This window comes from Panthera uncia (assembly GCF_023721935.1).
Source record: "Panthera uncia isolate 11264 chromosome A3 unlocalized genomic scaffold, Puncia_PCG_1.0 HiC_scaffold_11, whole genome shotgun sequence".
NCBI lineage: Eukaryota > Metazoa > Chordata > Mammalia > Carnivora > Felidae > Panthera > Panthera uncia.
In genome coordinates this window covers 62,491,743-62,507,362 of record NW_026057578.1, presented here as the reverse complement: position 1 = coordinate 62,507,362, position 15,620 = coordinate 62,491,743, and the positions used below count along the sequence as shown (strand labels likewise).

General features: G+C 36.0%; 1 protein-coding gene and 1 pseudogene across 6 annotated transcripts in view; one reads left to right on the top strand and one right to left on the bottom strand.

Moving 5' to 3' along the window:
• Positions 1 to 15,620, top strand: part of PREPL (prolyl endopeptidase like) — a 58,063-nt gene that overhangs the window by 11,023 nt on the left and 31,420 nt on the right. For 4 of the 6 annotated variants that reach the window (XM_049651435.1, XM_049651434.1, XM_049651431.1 and 1 more), the window contains 4 exons: positions 4,067 to 4,189; positions 5,866 to 5,932; positions 6,472 to 6,678; positions 8,090 to 8,225. In XM_049651435.1, the coding sequence (XP_049507392.1) occupies positions 4,115 to 4,189; positions 5,866 to 5,932; positions 6,472 to 6,678; positions 8,090 to 8,225 (485 nt within the window). In that variant the 5' untranslated portion in view covers positions 4,067 to 4,114. Of the gene's footprint in view, positions 1 to 3,494; positions 3,557 to 4,066; positions 4,190 to 5,865; positions 5,933 to 6,471; positions 6,679 to 8,089; positions 8,226 to 15,620 lie in introns of all 6 variants that reach the window. The other 2 variants (XM_049651436.1, XM_049651433.1) reach the window with 2 other exon arrangements.
• Positions 12,923 to 13,004, bottom strand: LOC125937215 (uncharacterized; annotated as a pseudogene).

Below are 15,620 nucleotides of genomic sequence, written 5' to 3'. Positions count from 1 at the left end.
CTAAATAAGGTGTGTACTAATATGAATACACTTCAGGTATGTTAATTACAGATTACATATGGTCCAGTGTAAAACAACAGAGACTGTTTATCAAGTCAAAGAAGTTCCTAGTTTTTCTAAATTCTCCATTCTTAATTAACGTTTTATCGTTTTTTTAAAGTGCCTTGATTATTTTCTATTTTTTTCTGCATTAATTGAAATGGCCCTAAGATTTATCTCTTTTATTTGTGTTAGATTACAATAATAGATTTTGTAATATTGAACCATCCTTTCATTCTTAAGATATATCCTACTTGGTCACATAGGATTTTATTATTATGTTACTATTTTTCGTTTTGTGCTTTTTAAAAATACATTAATTCATTATACTTTTGGTTTTTTTAGTCTATATTTTATGATAAGATTGATTTTTAATTGTCTTTTATCGTCATTGTCCAGTTTTGGTTTCAAGGTTTTATTTGCCTGATAATATGAATAGTTTTAAATAGTTGACATTGTTTTCTTAGCATTTGAAAAGATCCTTGAAGATTTAAGAAAACAACTTTTGAAAGCAACTGGGTTTGGTATCTCTTTTAGAGGATACTTAATTACCACTTAATTTCTTTGATAGTTATTGGCTTATGCAGCTCTTCCTTTTTTATCCATTTTTAGAATTCATTTATTTTCTGGGAAATTACTCATTTATCTGTTTTCAAATGTATACACACAAAGAACTTTATTGTGATTTTTAAAAATCTGTATTATATCTGTAGTTATACCACCTTTTTCATTTCTAATATTCTTTTGAAAAGAGCCAACTTTTTTTTTTTTTTTTGAAAATTTTATTTTTGAGAAAGAGAGAGAGACAAAGCACAAATTGGGGAGGGGCAGAGAGAGAAGGAGACATAGAATCCGAAGCAGGCTCCAGGCTCTGAGCTGTCAGCACAGAGCCTGATGCAGGGCTCCAACTCACAAACTGTGAGATCATGACCTGAGCCAAAGTCAGGCACTCAACCGACTGAGCCACCCAGGTGCCCCGAAAAGAACCCACTTTTTATTTTGTTGATCTTCTCTAGTTTCTTTACCAATTTCACTGAAACCACTTTATTTTGTTTCTTTTACTTCCTTTAGGTTTACTCTCTACTCAAGTTGAAATGCTTCATACTGCATTTCACAGGACCTATAATGTCAGTCTTTCCTACTATTAATGATGTTAAGTTTGATAATTTTGGTTACAGTAATAATTGCTGGTTCTCCATACATAAAGGGACCTTATTCCCTTTGCAGTTACTAAGTAATCAGTAGGGTACTACTTCAGTACTGTGTTACCCAACATCATTTCACCTAATACGTTTAACAACCGTTGATGATCTTTACCCTGATCAGTTGTTTCACTGGGGTTGCTAATGATTTTCCTAATTCTATTATTTCTACATTTATTAGCTGATATTATTTTGTAAAGAAGAGTTTTCTTTTTTGTTGAACTCTTTTTTCACTTTAGTGTGTTTGGAGAGTTTTGTTTTGGTTTGGTTTTTCAACTTACTTTGAATTTTTATATTTTTCAGGGTAATATCAGTTTTAATCCTTATTTTTTTTGATGCTCAAATTGTCCCAGATGTAGGAACCTCTACAGACGGGCCCTTTTAATGCAGCTCCATTAATCTTTGGGCATTTCCTTGCTTTCTGATTAGCCTACTTTTTACTCTCTTGCCCTGGACTCGGAATTAGCCATTTATTAATGGTACCATCTTGACTAAAAGCTGTCCAGTATTTTTCTACTGTGTGATTTTTTTGGTCTTTAGAATTACGCATTTTTTGCCATAATGAAGTTCATATATTCCATCCTCCTGTTTCATAAGTTTCATTGTTAAAGTGGTTTTATAGTAGGCTACCTGGAAGGTAAAGAGTGCTTTTTTCCACTAATGGAGTCTCTCTTGATACTGTATATGTAACCTTAAAATTTTAAGTTAAAGCTATCCTCACCTCAGCTCCATCAGGTAGTATATATGCCCTTCAGACCAGTAGACTATTAACATATTAAGATACTTGGCTGTAATAGGTAGGTAACCTAATGATAATGCTAAGTGGCATTGAAATGAAAACTTAAAACACCCAATGGGTATTGTTGGGACAGAACTAAAACCAAGAACAACTTGGAATACTTGATGAATATTGTAGAAAACCTCAATTTTTTCTGGGAGTAATTCTTCTTAAGGAATTATTTACAAAGCTCTGAATTCTTCCAAGTTAAGGCATTTAAAAATCATACTGCTTTCAGGGTTATTTTGGTTCAGATAAGCTTGGTATATTTGGATTTTTGACACAGAAAAAGGTTAATCGAGAATAAAATGGACTAAGAGAACAGGTATTATACCCAGTTCTGTGCCTTTAGCCCTGTGTTAGCCATGGCTCTATAAGAATGGGTATTAAGAAAAAGAAGAATAGTTATTTAAAAGGAGATGCAGAATGTGCTAGAAACTGCAAGATAGAAAGAGGTACTCCTCATAGCTATCCTAACTCTACTTCATAGCTACTCTACTTGAGAAGGTCCGATGAAATTACAGAATAAATAAGCAACATATCTGGAAATGAAAAAACAGCTCCTATCGCTAAGTTACAGTTTGAAGATAGATTTCTAATGATCTCCTGATTTGTGTTTTGGATGATAATAGGAAATTACTAATACAGATATTTCACCTCACTACTCTAAAGATCAGCTCTAGATTTTGTGTAAATGCTAAAAAATAAATGAAAAATAAACATGAGCCTCCAGTATTTGATTTCAAATAATTATTCAAGCATATTAAGTGTATGATTGAAGTAGAGACTGAATGACTTAGACTACCATAACAACAATTGTTCCTAATTGGAATCTCATCCAAATCATAAAGCATCTCGAAAAGTCCAAAAGAAAAACTTAGAAAATGATCATTTTTCCAGTAATTTGTTTTGGTGATATTTCTGTTTTATTCATGTGTTTAATTTTAGATTTTAAACTGTGACATAAATTGTATTTATAGCTTACATTCTCTACAGTGTTGGTAAAGTATCATGGACACACTTGTGCAATAAATACTTACCAGCTGTTAGAGGTCCTTCCCAAAGGCTTAGTGCCCCTCTGGCACAAATCACTGTACAGTTGTCGTCTTGGGCAGAAAGCTGACGTTGAAAATCTTGGCTAGAATTCTTTTTGCTTAACCAAAGCAAACCTGTGGAGTTTTGAATTAGTGAACCTTGTTTGTGTGATAACTGAGGTTTCTGCCTTATCCAAATTTTAATAATTCATACGGCATTTACATGCTCACCAGAGGTCACCTAAAGCCATTAGCTTTTCATATATACTTCCGATAAGACACTAAATGCTTCTTTAGCTATAATCTGTATCTCTGCTCGTGTTTATTAATTTTCCATTATTTTTTCTTATTCTTGTATACAGTGAACATACTATTTTTTCCTTAAACTTAAAGAGAAGCTCTTTTTTAAAGTATTAATTAACCTTTTGATCTGATAAACAGTTCTATTTAGGAGATTCCTTATCCCCACAAGAGAAGAAAATTGCAGCTAATAAAGATATAAAGTAAGACACATTTCCTGTAATACTTGCTGTGAATAGAGTAATAGTGAACATTTACTAATAAAGATAATGCCTTCCTCTCCCTTTGAACTGTCCTTCCTTTTAGGAAGTATTATAGTACTTTATAAAACTCAGTAAACAGATTTTTCTATCTCTTACACCTGACTACTAAATGTGTAAATGTCCTTTCCTGCTTAATTTTGTATAAATCTTATAGTATTTCTGAACATTCTTCAGTGCTTCTTAATGCTTCTGCATCTTAAGGACTAAATACGTGTAAATTAATAGTATAGCCATCAGGTGTTCACCTTATTTTATTTGTTTACATCTTTAAATGAAAAACAGGGGATTGTTTATTGAGGTTAAGAAACATCATTTATGGTGAAATACATATTTCATAGGTTTAAACCTAACATTGTAGTACTTGCATGAAAAGTAAGGACGAGCTCTAAAAAGCAAAGGTTTTTTTCTCTAGTTTGAAATATTATGATCATACCAGTAAACTTTTTCCAGGATTTTCTGCCTATTAAACAAGAAAACAAAGACTCACTTTCAGAAAACATGGATGCATTTGAAAAAGTGAGAACAAAATTAGAAACACAGCCACAAGAAGAATATGAAATCATCAATGCAGAGGTAGGATATCTTAACTTTTTTTTTTCCTACATCTCATATTACCAGTCAAGATGCAAATGAAGTACTTTGTTTTTTGCGTTTTTTTTTTTAAACTTTTTTTTAATGTTTTATTTTTTGAGAGCGAGACAGGGTATAAGTGGGGGAGGAACAGAAAGAAAGGGAGACACAGAATCCAAAGCAGGCTCCAGGGTCTGAGCTGTCAGCGCAGAGCCCGACGTGGGGCTCAACTCACGACCTGTGAGATCATGATCTGAGCTGAAGTCAGATGCTTAACCTACTGAGCCACCGAGACACCCCGCAAATCAAGTGCTTTGTGAATTTAGACATAAACCCACATCAAAATTAGACCTTTAATATATGCTGAAAAACTTAAACAGAGAATAATCAATGTGATTTTTAAAATAAACAAAGGTCAAAGTGAATTTCCAAGCTATTGTGTTAATTCTATTTTTTGGAAACAACTAGTTCTTTTTTAAAATGCTGTTAACAGTTCCAAGGAGAGGGGCACCTCGGTGGCTCAATTGAGCTAAGCATCTGACAGTTGACTCTTGATTTTGTCTCAGGTCATGACCTCACAATTCTTGAGTTTAAGCTCTGCATCAGCACAGAACCCGCTTGGGATTCTCTCTCTCCTTCTCTCTGCCCCCCTGTGCATACACGTGCACTCTCTCTCTATCCCTCTCAAAGTAAACTTTAAATTAAAAAATAATAATAATTTCAAGGAAAAGTTCATATGAAACCATCATGTTTTTATTATTTGAAAAGTATCTGATTGCCCTGTCTACACTTTTTTTAATAAAAGGAATTCACTTGAAGTAGTATAATACCACAAAAGCCAAGTATTTGATGTTTTATGGTTACCACAGTCATAAATATTCAGTTGAAACAGATTGAACATGCATGTTGCAAATTTCCCAATAAGACTGGAAAATAAAACCACAACTTATAAATGAAAATCATATTCATAGGAGAATGGAAATAGCAGTAGGTTAAAAATCAGGAATCCAGATTCAGAATATGCCATTTACTAGCAGGTGATAAATGCATCTTGGGCTACCTGAAATCCTGTCGATCAGTCAGTTGCATTTAATATGTAGGTATTAGACAAGAGCACTATTTATATATTGAGTAATATTCTCTCGATCTCAAATTGTGTATATCTGTCAACCTGGAAGATGCTTTGTGTGAAATCAAATCGAAACCATGGACAGTTGGTAGTGACTGCATACTTAGAGGAAAAGAATCTCAGCAAGTTTTTGACCGGATTTTCAGAGTAGTCTGAGCCATAATTTCTTCATCTGCCTCATTTTGGATTACCTTAAAGCTGCATTCAATCTCTATTAATGGAATCCCACCATAGGGATGTCAGATACTCCCAAATATACCTAAAGTGATTTATACAGTCATAAGAACCGACATAGATTTTGTTATGCCTTCTCTTTGTTGCCTCCTACATTTATATGTTAGAAACTTCAGTGATTATGAATGTATGAAAACCATATCTTAACCACTGTGTTGTAAAAAGTGATCCATTTTGTTATTTGTTATGTGTTCATCCATAGACTTAAGTAGGTCTACTGAAGATTTCATTTCTTCATTTTAAATGGTCAGATCATTAAACAATTAAATTGTGTTTAAATAATTATTAAATAAATCGTTTGTTTCTTTTTTGTCAGGTGAAGCATGGTGGTTTTGTTTATTATCAAGAAGGTTGCTGCTTGGTTCGTTCCAAAGATGAAGAAGGTACACCACAGTTTTCCCATTTTTATTTTTTAACACACTCTGATTTTTTATATTTCACGTATTTCATAGGAAATTTGGTATTAATTTCTTAAAGGTATAGAAAAAATTTTTTTAGATTATTTCTGCATTTAAAAAAAATAACTAGTTAGTATCTGGGTTTACTTAAGATATAGTTAACAGGTACATCCAAAAGCTTTGGTGGGGAGAATGGAGGTGGGAACCAGCATTTTTTTTAATATCTCCTGTATTAGTTCTGTTGAAATAATAACCCTTTAGGTTCTATATGATCTATAAATACTAGACTATATTTATCAAATAATATCACATAGGCTGATGTGTGGAATAACACTGAATAGCATAGGACAATAATAAATAACAAAATGCCAGTTTCTATGCAAATAAAGCTGTTATCAAGGCTGAAGGAGGCTGGATTGTATCCTCTTCTAGAAGGGGAATGCTAATTTAAAACATTGAAATACTAAAGATTTTTTTTAACTACATCTTGTGGAGTTATGACTTTCATACTTGTCTTTATGCAGCAGATAATGATAATTACGAAGTTTTATTCAATTTGGAGGAACTTAAATTAGACCAGCCCTTCATTGATTGTATCAGAGTTGCTCCTGATGAAAAATATGTAGCTGCTAAGATAAGAACTGAAGATTCTGAAGCATCTACCTGTATAGTTGTGAAGCTAAGTGATCAGCCTGTAATGGAAGCCTCTTTCCCAAATGTGTCCAGTTTTGGTAAGCCACCAAACAAAACAGTCTTCTGTGTTATGACAACTGTAAGAGAATTGTCAGCACTTTTGAAACGTTTTTACTTGTCCATGTGAGTGAATAAGAAAGTGAATGCCTAATCCTTTTATCCCTATGGACCCAAAGCTTCCTGTGTGTCTCTCATTCAGGAGACCTTGCCTTCCTTAATTATATATCCAAATTCATGTTCATGTTTTTTAAAGTACTGCAACCAGAATCCAGGCTGTACAGTTTATTTTGATATATCAATAATTCTTTGCAAATTTATTAACTCAGATACATTTTTGCACATAAGTTGTATCTTAATATGTTACTGAACTTTAATTTTAGGTATCTATTTTTTAAATTTCACGTTATCTTGTCAACTATTAGAGCAAATTGCCCAAGGTCACTACCGAGAAACTTTGGAAGATGTTGAGCTAACTAACTCACTAACAGAATTTGTCATATTTTTACTAGTAGAACTAACTTTAAATTTTCTCTTTTATTGGGGCACCTGGATGGCTCAGTTGGTTAAGCGTACAGCTTCAGCTCCAGTCATGATCTCACCATTCTGAGTTTGAGCCCCGCGTCAGGCTCTTTGCTGAGAGCCTAGAGCCTGTTTCAGATTCTGTGTCTTCTCTCTGCACCTCCTCCCCTCATGCTCGCTCGCTCACCCTCTCTCTCTCTCTCTCTCAAAAATAAGTAAACATGAAAAATTTTTTTTTTAATTTTTTAATTTTACCTTTTATCATTGAGTGATACATATGTTCATAGTTTATCTTCCTTTTTCATTTTCTACTTTAATTTTCCCCATTGTTTAATAACTAAGTGCTTTTGCAGCAAATTGAAATTTTAGTCTAATTGATTCTTAGATTTACAATTTTGCACATTTTAACCTCTTTAAAAATCAAGATCCATATTATACAATGATGTCTTACAGTTACTGTCAGCCAGGTGGCAGTCATGATGTAATCGTGTCAGCTTCTGGTAAGAGCAAGAAAACTCCAACATTAAATGTATTAAATGAGATATCCTATGGCTTGAAAGCAGACAGAAAAGAGGCATGAGAGAAAGTGATCTGGTATTTCTTCAGACTTAAAGTTAGGGGTTGTAGATGGAAACAATTCATCCCATGTAAGCTGTGACTCTGAAAATACTAAACATTCAACTCTTATTCAGAAACCTGGGACTGAGAACTGCTCGAAACCTTGGAATTGATGTGGCAGTATTTTATTTTCTGGAAAGCTCTCTGACTTATTTTGGTGACCACGATCAAACCCGTGTTCAATTTACATTTCCAGGGATGAACTTGTGCGTCTCTTTTTTTGAGGAAACTCAAAATTTGAATGCACTGTGCCCTTTTTTTCAACTTCGAGTAGTATGTAATGTATATAAATCTTTAATTATTTTCTTTCAGAATGGGTAAAGGATGAAGAAGAGGAAGATGTTTTATTCTACACCTTCCAGAGGAACCTTCGCTGTCATGATGTGTATCGAGCAACTTTTGGTGATAACAAACGTAATGAACGTTTTTACACAGAAAAGGACCCAAGGTACTAGAACAATGAAATTAAATTTTTTCCTCCAGGGTTTATCTCCAGTTATCTAAAGTGCGGTTCTTAGTTGACATAAGATGTTGATTTCAGCTGGAACCAGGTGTAATAGGGAAGATAAGCATAATCATTCTTTTATTAGTTGTTTGGATTCAAAATTGGAATATGGATCTATTCAGACTCCAGAGTGAACACAAATATACCAGTACACTGCATATGCTAAGTTGCTTACATTCTCTTGGGACTGTGACATATGAGGATAGTTGTTAAGTCTTTAATCGGGTTGTCATACTGCGTTTCTAGATCTCTTATAAACCGTAGAATATGGTTCTATAAACTAGAATGCCATGGTGTCAATTGCACAGAATTCACTACATTTTATATAGATGATCTTTCATTTAAATTCTATTGCTTTGAGCCACGATGTCCACTGGTGTTTAAATTTTACTCTCTCCAGTATTTTGATAATTGCTTCTTAAAACTAATTCTCTTTGGGGCGCCTGAGTGGCTTAGTCGGTTAAGTGTCTGACTTTGGCTCAGGTCATGATCTTGCAGTTCGTGAGTTCGAGCCCCGCGTCAGGCTCTATGCTGACAGCTCAGAGCCTGGAGCCTGCTTTGGATTCTGTGTCTCTCTCTCTCTCTCTCTCTCTCTCTCTCTCTCTCTCTCTCTCTCTCTGCCCCTCACACTCTGTCTCTGTCTCTCTCAAAAACAAACAAACGTGCATGCATGCATACATACATACCTACATAAAACTATAAAAGTAGTGCTCTTTACTCCTTGTAATCCAGGACTCATGTCTTATACTCAGCAAGCGTGAGAGGAAATGACAGTAAGTTTATCTGGCAAAATCCCATTATTCTTACCCAGATACACTTTTCCAAATGACTTATTAGAAACAGATTTTTGCTTGACACCAGGTCCTGTCACCTTATATGTCAGTTAACGGTACAGTTTGGACAGTGTCTGAACAGAAAAAAAAAAATTTAACACCAAATCTATGTCAGTGAAATTGATACTCAAAACAAGAAAATTAACCCATCATTTCATGAAATGTCAAAACTGACAAGGATGTAATGAAAATCTTGTACGGTCCCCAGTTTATATTGAGAATTTGAGATCTGAAGAAGTTCCATTTTTCCAGCCCATAGAACTAACATTGTTGGCCTCGTGATGCTGTCCTTGCTTTTTTTTTTCCTGATGGTGATTGTTTTGATGAGAAATTACTAGAACTATTCATATGATTCCACTATTATTTTCTTTTTTTATATAATACTATTGTCAAATTGGTTTCCATACAACACCCAGTGCTCATCCCAACAGGTGCCCTCCTTAATGCCCATCACCTCTCCCCCTCTCCCCCACCCCCCATCAACCCTCACTTTGTTCTCAGTATCCAAGAGTCTCTTATGGTTTGCCTCCCTCCCTCTCTCTAACTTTTTTCCCCTCTTCCCTCCCCCCATGGTCTTCTGTTAAGTTTCTCAAGATCCACATAAATGAGTGAAAGCATATGCTATCTTTCTCTGACTGACTTTTTGCACTTAGCATAATACCTTCCAGTTCCATCCATATTGCTGCAAATAACCAGATTTCATTCTTTCTCATTGCCAAATAGTATTCCATTGTGTATATAAGCCACATCTTCTTTATCTATTTGTCAGTGGATGGACGGTTAGGCTTTTTCCATAATTTGGCTATTGTTGAAAGTGCTGCTATAAACATTGGGGTACATGTGCCCCTATGCATTAGCACTACTGTATCCCTTGGGTAAATTCCTAGCAGTGCTATTGCTGAGACATAGGGTAGATCTATTTTTAATTTTTTGAGGAACCTCCACAGTTTTCCAGAGCAGCTGCACCAGCTTGCATTCCCACCAACCGTGCAAGAGGATTTCTGTTTCTCCACATCCTCCAGCATCTGTAGTTTCCTGGTTTGTTCATTTTAGCCACCTTGACCGGCATGAGGTGGTATCTCAGTGTGGTTTTGATTTGTATTTCCCTGATGAGGAGTGACGTTGAGCATCTTTTCATGTGTCTGTTGGCTATCTGGATGTCTTCTTTGAAAAAGTGTCTATTCATGTCTTCTGCCCATGTCTTCACTGGCTTATTTGTTTTTCAGGTGTGGAGTTTGGTGAGTTCTTCATAGGTTTTGGATACTAGCCCTTTATCCAATATGTCATTTGCAAATATCTTTTCCCATTCTGTCGGTTGCCTTTTAGTTTTGTTGATTGTTTCCTTTGCAGTACAGAAGCTTTTTATCTTGATGAGGTCCCAGTAGTTCATTTCTCCTTTTAACTCCCTTGCCTTTAGAGATGTGTCGAGTAAGAAACTGCTGCAGCTGAGGTCAAAGAGGTTTTTTTCCTGCTTTCTCTTCTAGGGTTTTGATAGTTTTCTGTCTCATATTCAGGTCCTTTATCCATTTTGAGTTTATTTTTGTGTATGCTGTAAGAAAATGGTCTAGTTTCATTCTTCTGTCCAGTTTTCCCAGCATCATTTGTTAAAGAGACTGTCTTTTTTCCATTGGATACTCTTCCCTGCTTTGTCAAAGATTAGTTGGCCATACATCTGTGGATCCAATTCTGGGTTCTCTATTCTATTCCACTGGTCTATGTGTCTGTTTTAGTGCCAGTACCATACTGTCTTGATGATTACAGCTTTGTAGTAGAGGCTAAGGTCTGGGATTGGGATGCCTCCCACTATGGTTTTCTTCTTCAGTATTACTTTAGCTATTTGGGGTCTTTTGTGATACCATACAAATTTTAGAATTGTTCATTCTAGCTTTGAGAAGAATGCTGGTGCAATTTTAATTAGGATTGCATTGAATGTGTAGATTGCTTTGGGTACTATTGACATTTTAACAATATTTATTCTTCCAGTCCATGAGCATGGAACGTTTTTCCATTTCTTTGTATCTCCTTTAGTTTTCTTCATAAGCTTTCTATAGTTTTCAGCATATAGATCTTTTACATCTTTGGTTAGCTTTATTCCTAGGTATCTTACACTTCTTGGTGCAGTTGTGAATGGTATCAGTTTCTTTATTTGTCTTTATGTTGCTTCATTATTGGTGTATAAAAATGCAGCCAATTTCTATACATTGATTTTGTACTCTGACTTTGCTGAATTCATGTATCAGTTCTAGCAGACTTCTGGTAGAGTCTGTCAGGTTTTCCATGTAGAGTATCATGTAGTCTGCGAAAAATGGAAGTTTGACTTCTTTGCCAATTTTGATGCTTTTAATTTCATTTTGTTGTCTGATTGCTGATGGTAGGACTTCCAACACCATGTTAAGCAACAGTGGTGAGAGTGGATGTCCCTGTCGTGTTCCTGATCTCAGGGGGAAAGCTCTCAGTTTTTCCCCATGGAGGATGATGTTAGCTGTGGGCTTTTCATAAATGGCTTTTGTGATGTTTAAGTATGTTCCTTCTATCCCAGCTTTCTTGAGGGTTTTTATTAAGAAAGGATGCTGTATTTTGTCAAATGCTTTTTCTGCATCTATTGACAGGATCCTATGGTTCTTTTATTAATGTGATGTATCACGTTGATTGATTTGCGAATATTGAACCACCCCTGCATCCCAGGAATGAATCCCACTTGATCATCGTGAAGAATTCTTTTTATATGCTGTTGAATTCGATTTGCTACTATCTTGTTGAGAATTTTTGCATCCATATTCATCAGGGATATTGGCCTGTAGTTCTCTTTTTTTTGCTGGGTCTCTGTCTGGTTTGGGAATCAAAGTAATGCTGGCTTCATAGAATGAGTCTGGAAGTGTTCCTTCTATTTCTGTTTTTTGGAACAGCTTGAGAAGGATAGGTATTAACCGCTTTAAATGTCTGGTAGAACTCCCCAGGGAAGCCATCTGGTCCAGGACTCTTATTTGTTGGGAGATTTTTGATAACTGATTCAATTTCTTCACTAGTTATGGGTCTGTTGAAATTTTCCATTTCCCCGTTTGAGTTTTGGTAGTGTGTGGGTGTTTAGGAATTTGTCCATTTCTTCCAGGTTGTCCAGTTTGTTGGCATACAATTTTTCATAGTATTCCCTGATAATTGCTTGTATTTCTGAGGGATTGGTTGTAATAAATCCATTTTCATTTGTGATTTTATCTATTTGGGTCCTCTCTCTTTTCTTTTTGAGAAGCATGGCTAGAGGTTTGTCAATTTTGTTTATTTTTTCAAAAAACCAACTCTTGGTTGCATTGATCTGTTTTTTTGGATTCTATATTATTTCTGCTCTGATCTTTATTATTTCTCATCTTCTGCTGGGTTTGGGGTGTCTTTGCTGTTCTGCTTCTAGTTCCTTTAGGTATGCTGTTAGATTTTATATTTGGGATTTTTCTTGTTTCTTGAGATAGGCCTGGATTACAATGTATTTTCCTCTTAGAACTGCCTTTGCTGCATCCCAAAGGGTTTGGATTGTTGTATTCTCATTTTCATTTGTTTCCATATATTTTTTAATTTCTTCTCTAATTGACTGGTTGACCCATTAATTCTTTAGTGGGATGTTCCTTAACCTCCATACTTTTGGAGGTTTTCCAGACTTTTCCTATGGTTGATTTCAAGTTTCATAGCATTGTGATCTGAAAGTGTGCATGGTATGATCTCAGTTCTTTTATATTTATTGAGGGCTATTTTGTGATGCAGTATGTGATCTGTCTTGGAGAATGTCCCATGTGCACTCAAGAAGAAAGTATATTCTGCTGCTTTGGGAAAAGTTTTCAATTAGCAATAATCGCACCTCGGATAAACCTCATTGGCTATGATACTGCCACTGCGCAAAGCTTATTCAGCTGCTTTGGGATGTAGAGTTCTAAATATATCTGTCAAGTCCATCTGGTCCAATGTATCGTTCAGAGCCATTGTTTCTTTATTGATTCTGTGTCTAGAGCATCTGTCCATTGCTGTAAGTGGAGTATTAAAATCCTCTGCAATTACCACATTCTTATCAATAAGATTGCTTATGCTTGTGATTAATTGTTTTATATATTTGGGTGCTTCCGAATTCAGTGCATACACATTCATAATTGTTAGCTCTTCCTGATGGAGAGACCCTGTAATTATTATATAATGCCCTTCTTCATCTCTTGTTACAGCCTTTAATTTAAAGTCTAGTTTGTCTGATAGAAGTATTCTATTTTCTTCTTTGTTATTTTTGTTTGTTTGATTTTTAGTTTAGTTAGAGAGCACGAGTGGGAGAAGGGGCCGAGAAAGGAAGAGGGGGAATCCCAAGCAGGCTCTGCACTATCAGTACAGGTCCCACATGAGGCTTGATCTCATGAACCGTGAGATCATGACCTGAACTGACATCAAGAGATGTTTAACCGACAGAGCCACCCAAGTGCCCCTGTGATTTTATATGTCATTTGTTAAGGCTATCTTTTGGGGAGATCACAGTTTAAGGTAGTAATTTATTATATCAATAACTTGTGATTACAAACTGTTTGCCATCTTGTGAATAAAGCTCAAAATTAACACAATGAGCTATACCCTGGAATGAGATACTCACTTGCCATATATCGTTATCATCCTAATTTCTAAGATTAAGTAGAAACTTATTTGGCTTGTAGCATGCTTTTCTGCCCCATAAGGAACTAACCAATTATGGTTAAGCCTAATTTGACATTCAGAACCCTGATCTACAATACAAACTAGTTTGTAGATTCTTGACACTTTATAATGCCCAAATCCAGAGGGGAAGACCAAAAGGGAAAAGCAGAATACCTGAAGAGAAATGGAGTAAAGGTCTTCAAAGAACTTCTAAAACACAGAGCTGCTTTTTTACTGTTTGATCCTCAGGTTTCAGTTTTCTGTTCTCATAAGTAAAGTTCACCAAAGCATGTATTTACCTGCCCCTCTTGGCCCAGTTTTGGAGACCTGATTTTTTTTTCCTTAATTTTTTTTTTTAATTTTTTTTTTTTAATGTTTATTTATTTTTGAGACAGAGAGAGACAGAGCATGAACGGGGGAGGGGCAGAGAGAGAGGGAGACACAGAATCGGAAGGAGGCTCCAGGCTCTGAGCCATCAGCCCAGAACCCGACGCGGGGCTCAAACTCACGGACCACGAGATCGTGACCTGAGCTGAAGTCGAACGCTTAACCGACTGAGCCACCCAGGCGCCCCTTTCCTTAATTTTTTTAAATGTCTATTTATTTTTGAGAGGGAGACAGAGACAGAGCATGAGCGGGGAGGGGCAGAGAGAGAGGGTGACACAGAATCTAAAGCAGGCTCCAGGCTCTGAGCTGTCAGCACAGAGCCTGATGCAGGGCTCCCAACTCACAAACTGTGAGAATATGACCTGAGCCAAAGTCGGATGCCCAACCAAGCCACCCAGGTGCCCCATGGGTACCTAAATTTTAAAGATGTGCTATTATAAATGTGCCTAAAAAGAACCCTTACCAACTAGGTTCTTCATCTGCTTTGTTTGCAGTGCTTTGGTAAATTTGGTTGTTCAAAGGTAGTTTTCTATTTCGATGGTAGAGAGCCTCTGAAAGTCATGTTCAAGGAAAATGCCTCTCTGCTATTCTTAAAGATCGATACGTTTTGAATATTTATTCTTCCATTTTTTTTTTTAATGTTTATTTATTTTTGAGAGAGAGCACACAAGGACAGGAGGGGCAGAAAGGGAGGGAAACACAGAATCCGAAACAGACTCCAGGCTCTGAGCTGTCAGCACAGAGCCCAATGCAGGGCTCGAACTCACAAACCGTAGGATCGTGACCTGAGCCAAAGTCAGATGCTTAACCAACTGAGACACCCAGACATCCCTAATTCTTCCATTTTCAAATACTTCCGGAACCATTTAATTCACAAATTCTGGGAAGAACAGAATTATATAGATTCTAAAGGAAAAGATCTGAACCAAATTAAGAGACCTGCTTTTCAAGTCACTGAAAAACAGCACCTCCCTCACAACCACCAAAAACACAACTGGTACAGATGCTATTCACTTATACAACGCACAGTGTGGTTCTGTCACTAGCAGCCAGAACAGGGCTAAATTAGAAAAGCCTGGGAGGTTACTGAAACAGGCCTTGTCATTGAAGACCAGGGGTTCAAACCCCAAAGAACCCAGGGAGGCCGTCTCAGGGTAACTTGATTATATTAAGCTGCACCAAACACTTGACATCTTAGAAATTTCAGGTAAAGGGAATTTTAGAGGTATACCTTTAACTTCATTTAGAATTAGCCTTTTGAAAATAAAGACAGTTAATGATTTACCTGAAATCATACAGTTCATTAAAAAAAAAAAAAAACAGACACCTGCATCTTCTAGCACTTGACACTGCTCTCCTTCACAATAGAACCTAAATTCTTGTGGGAGAAATGGAATTAGCCTGGAATGGCCCCTTTTCCTCTATGTGGCAGATGGTTCTAGTTTTATTTTTTTCCATAGATTGT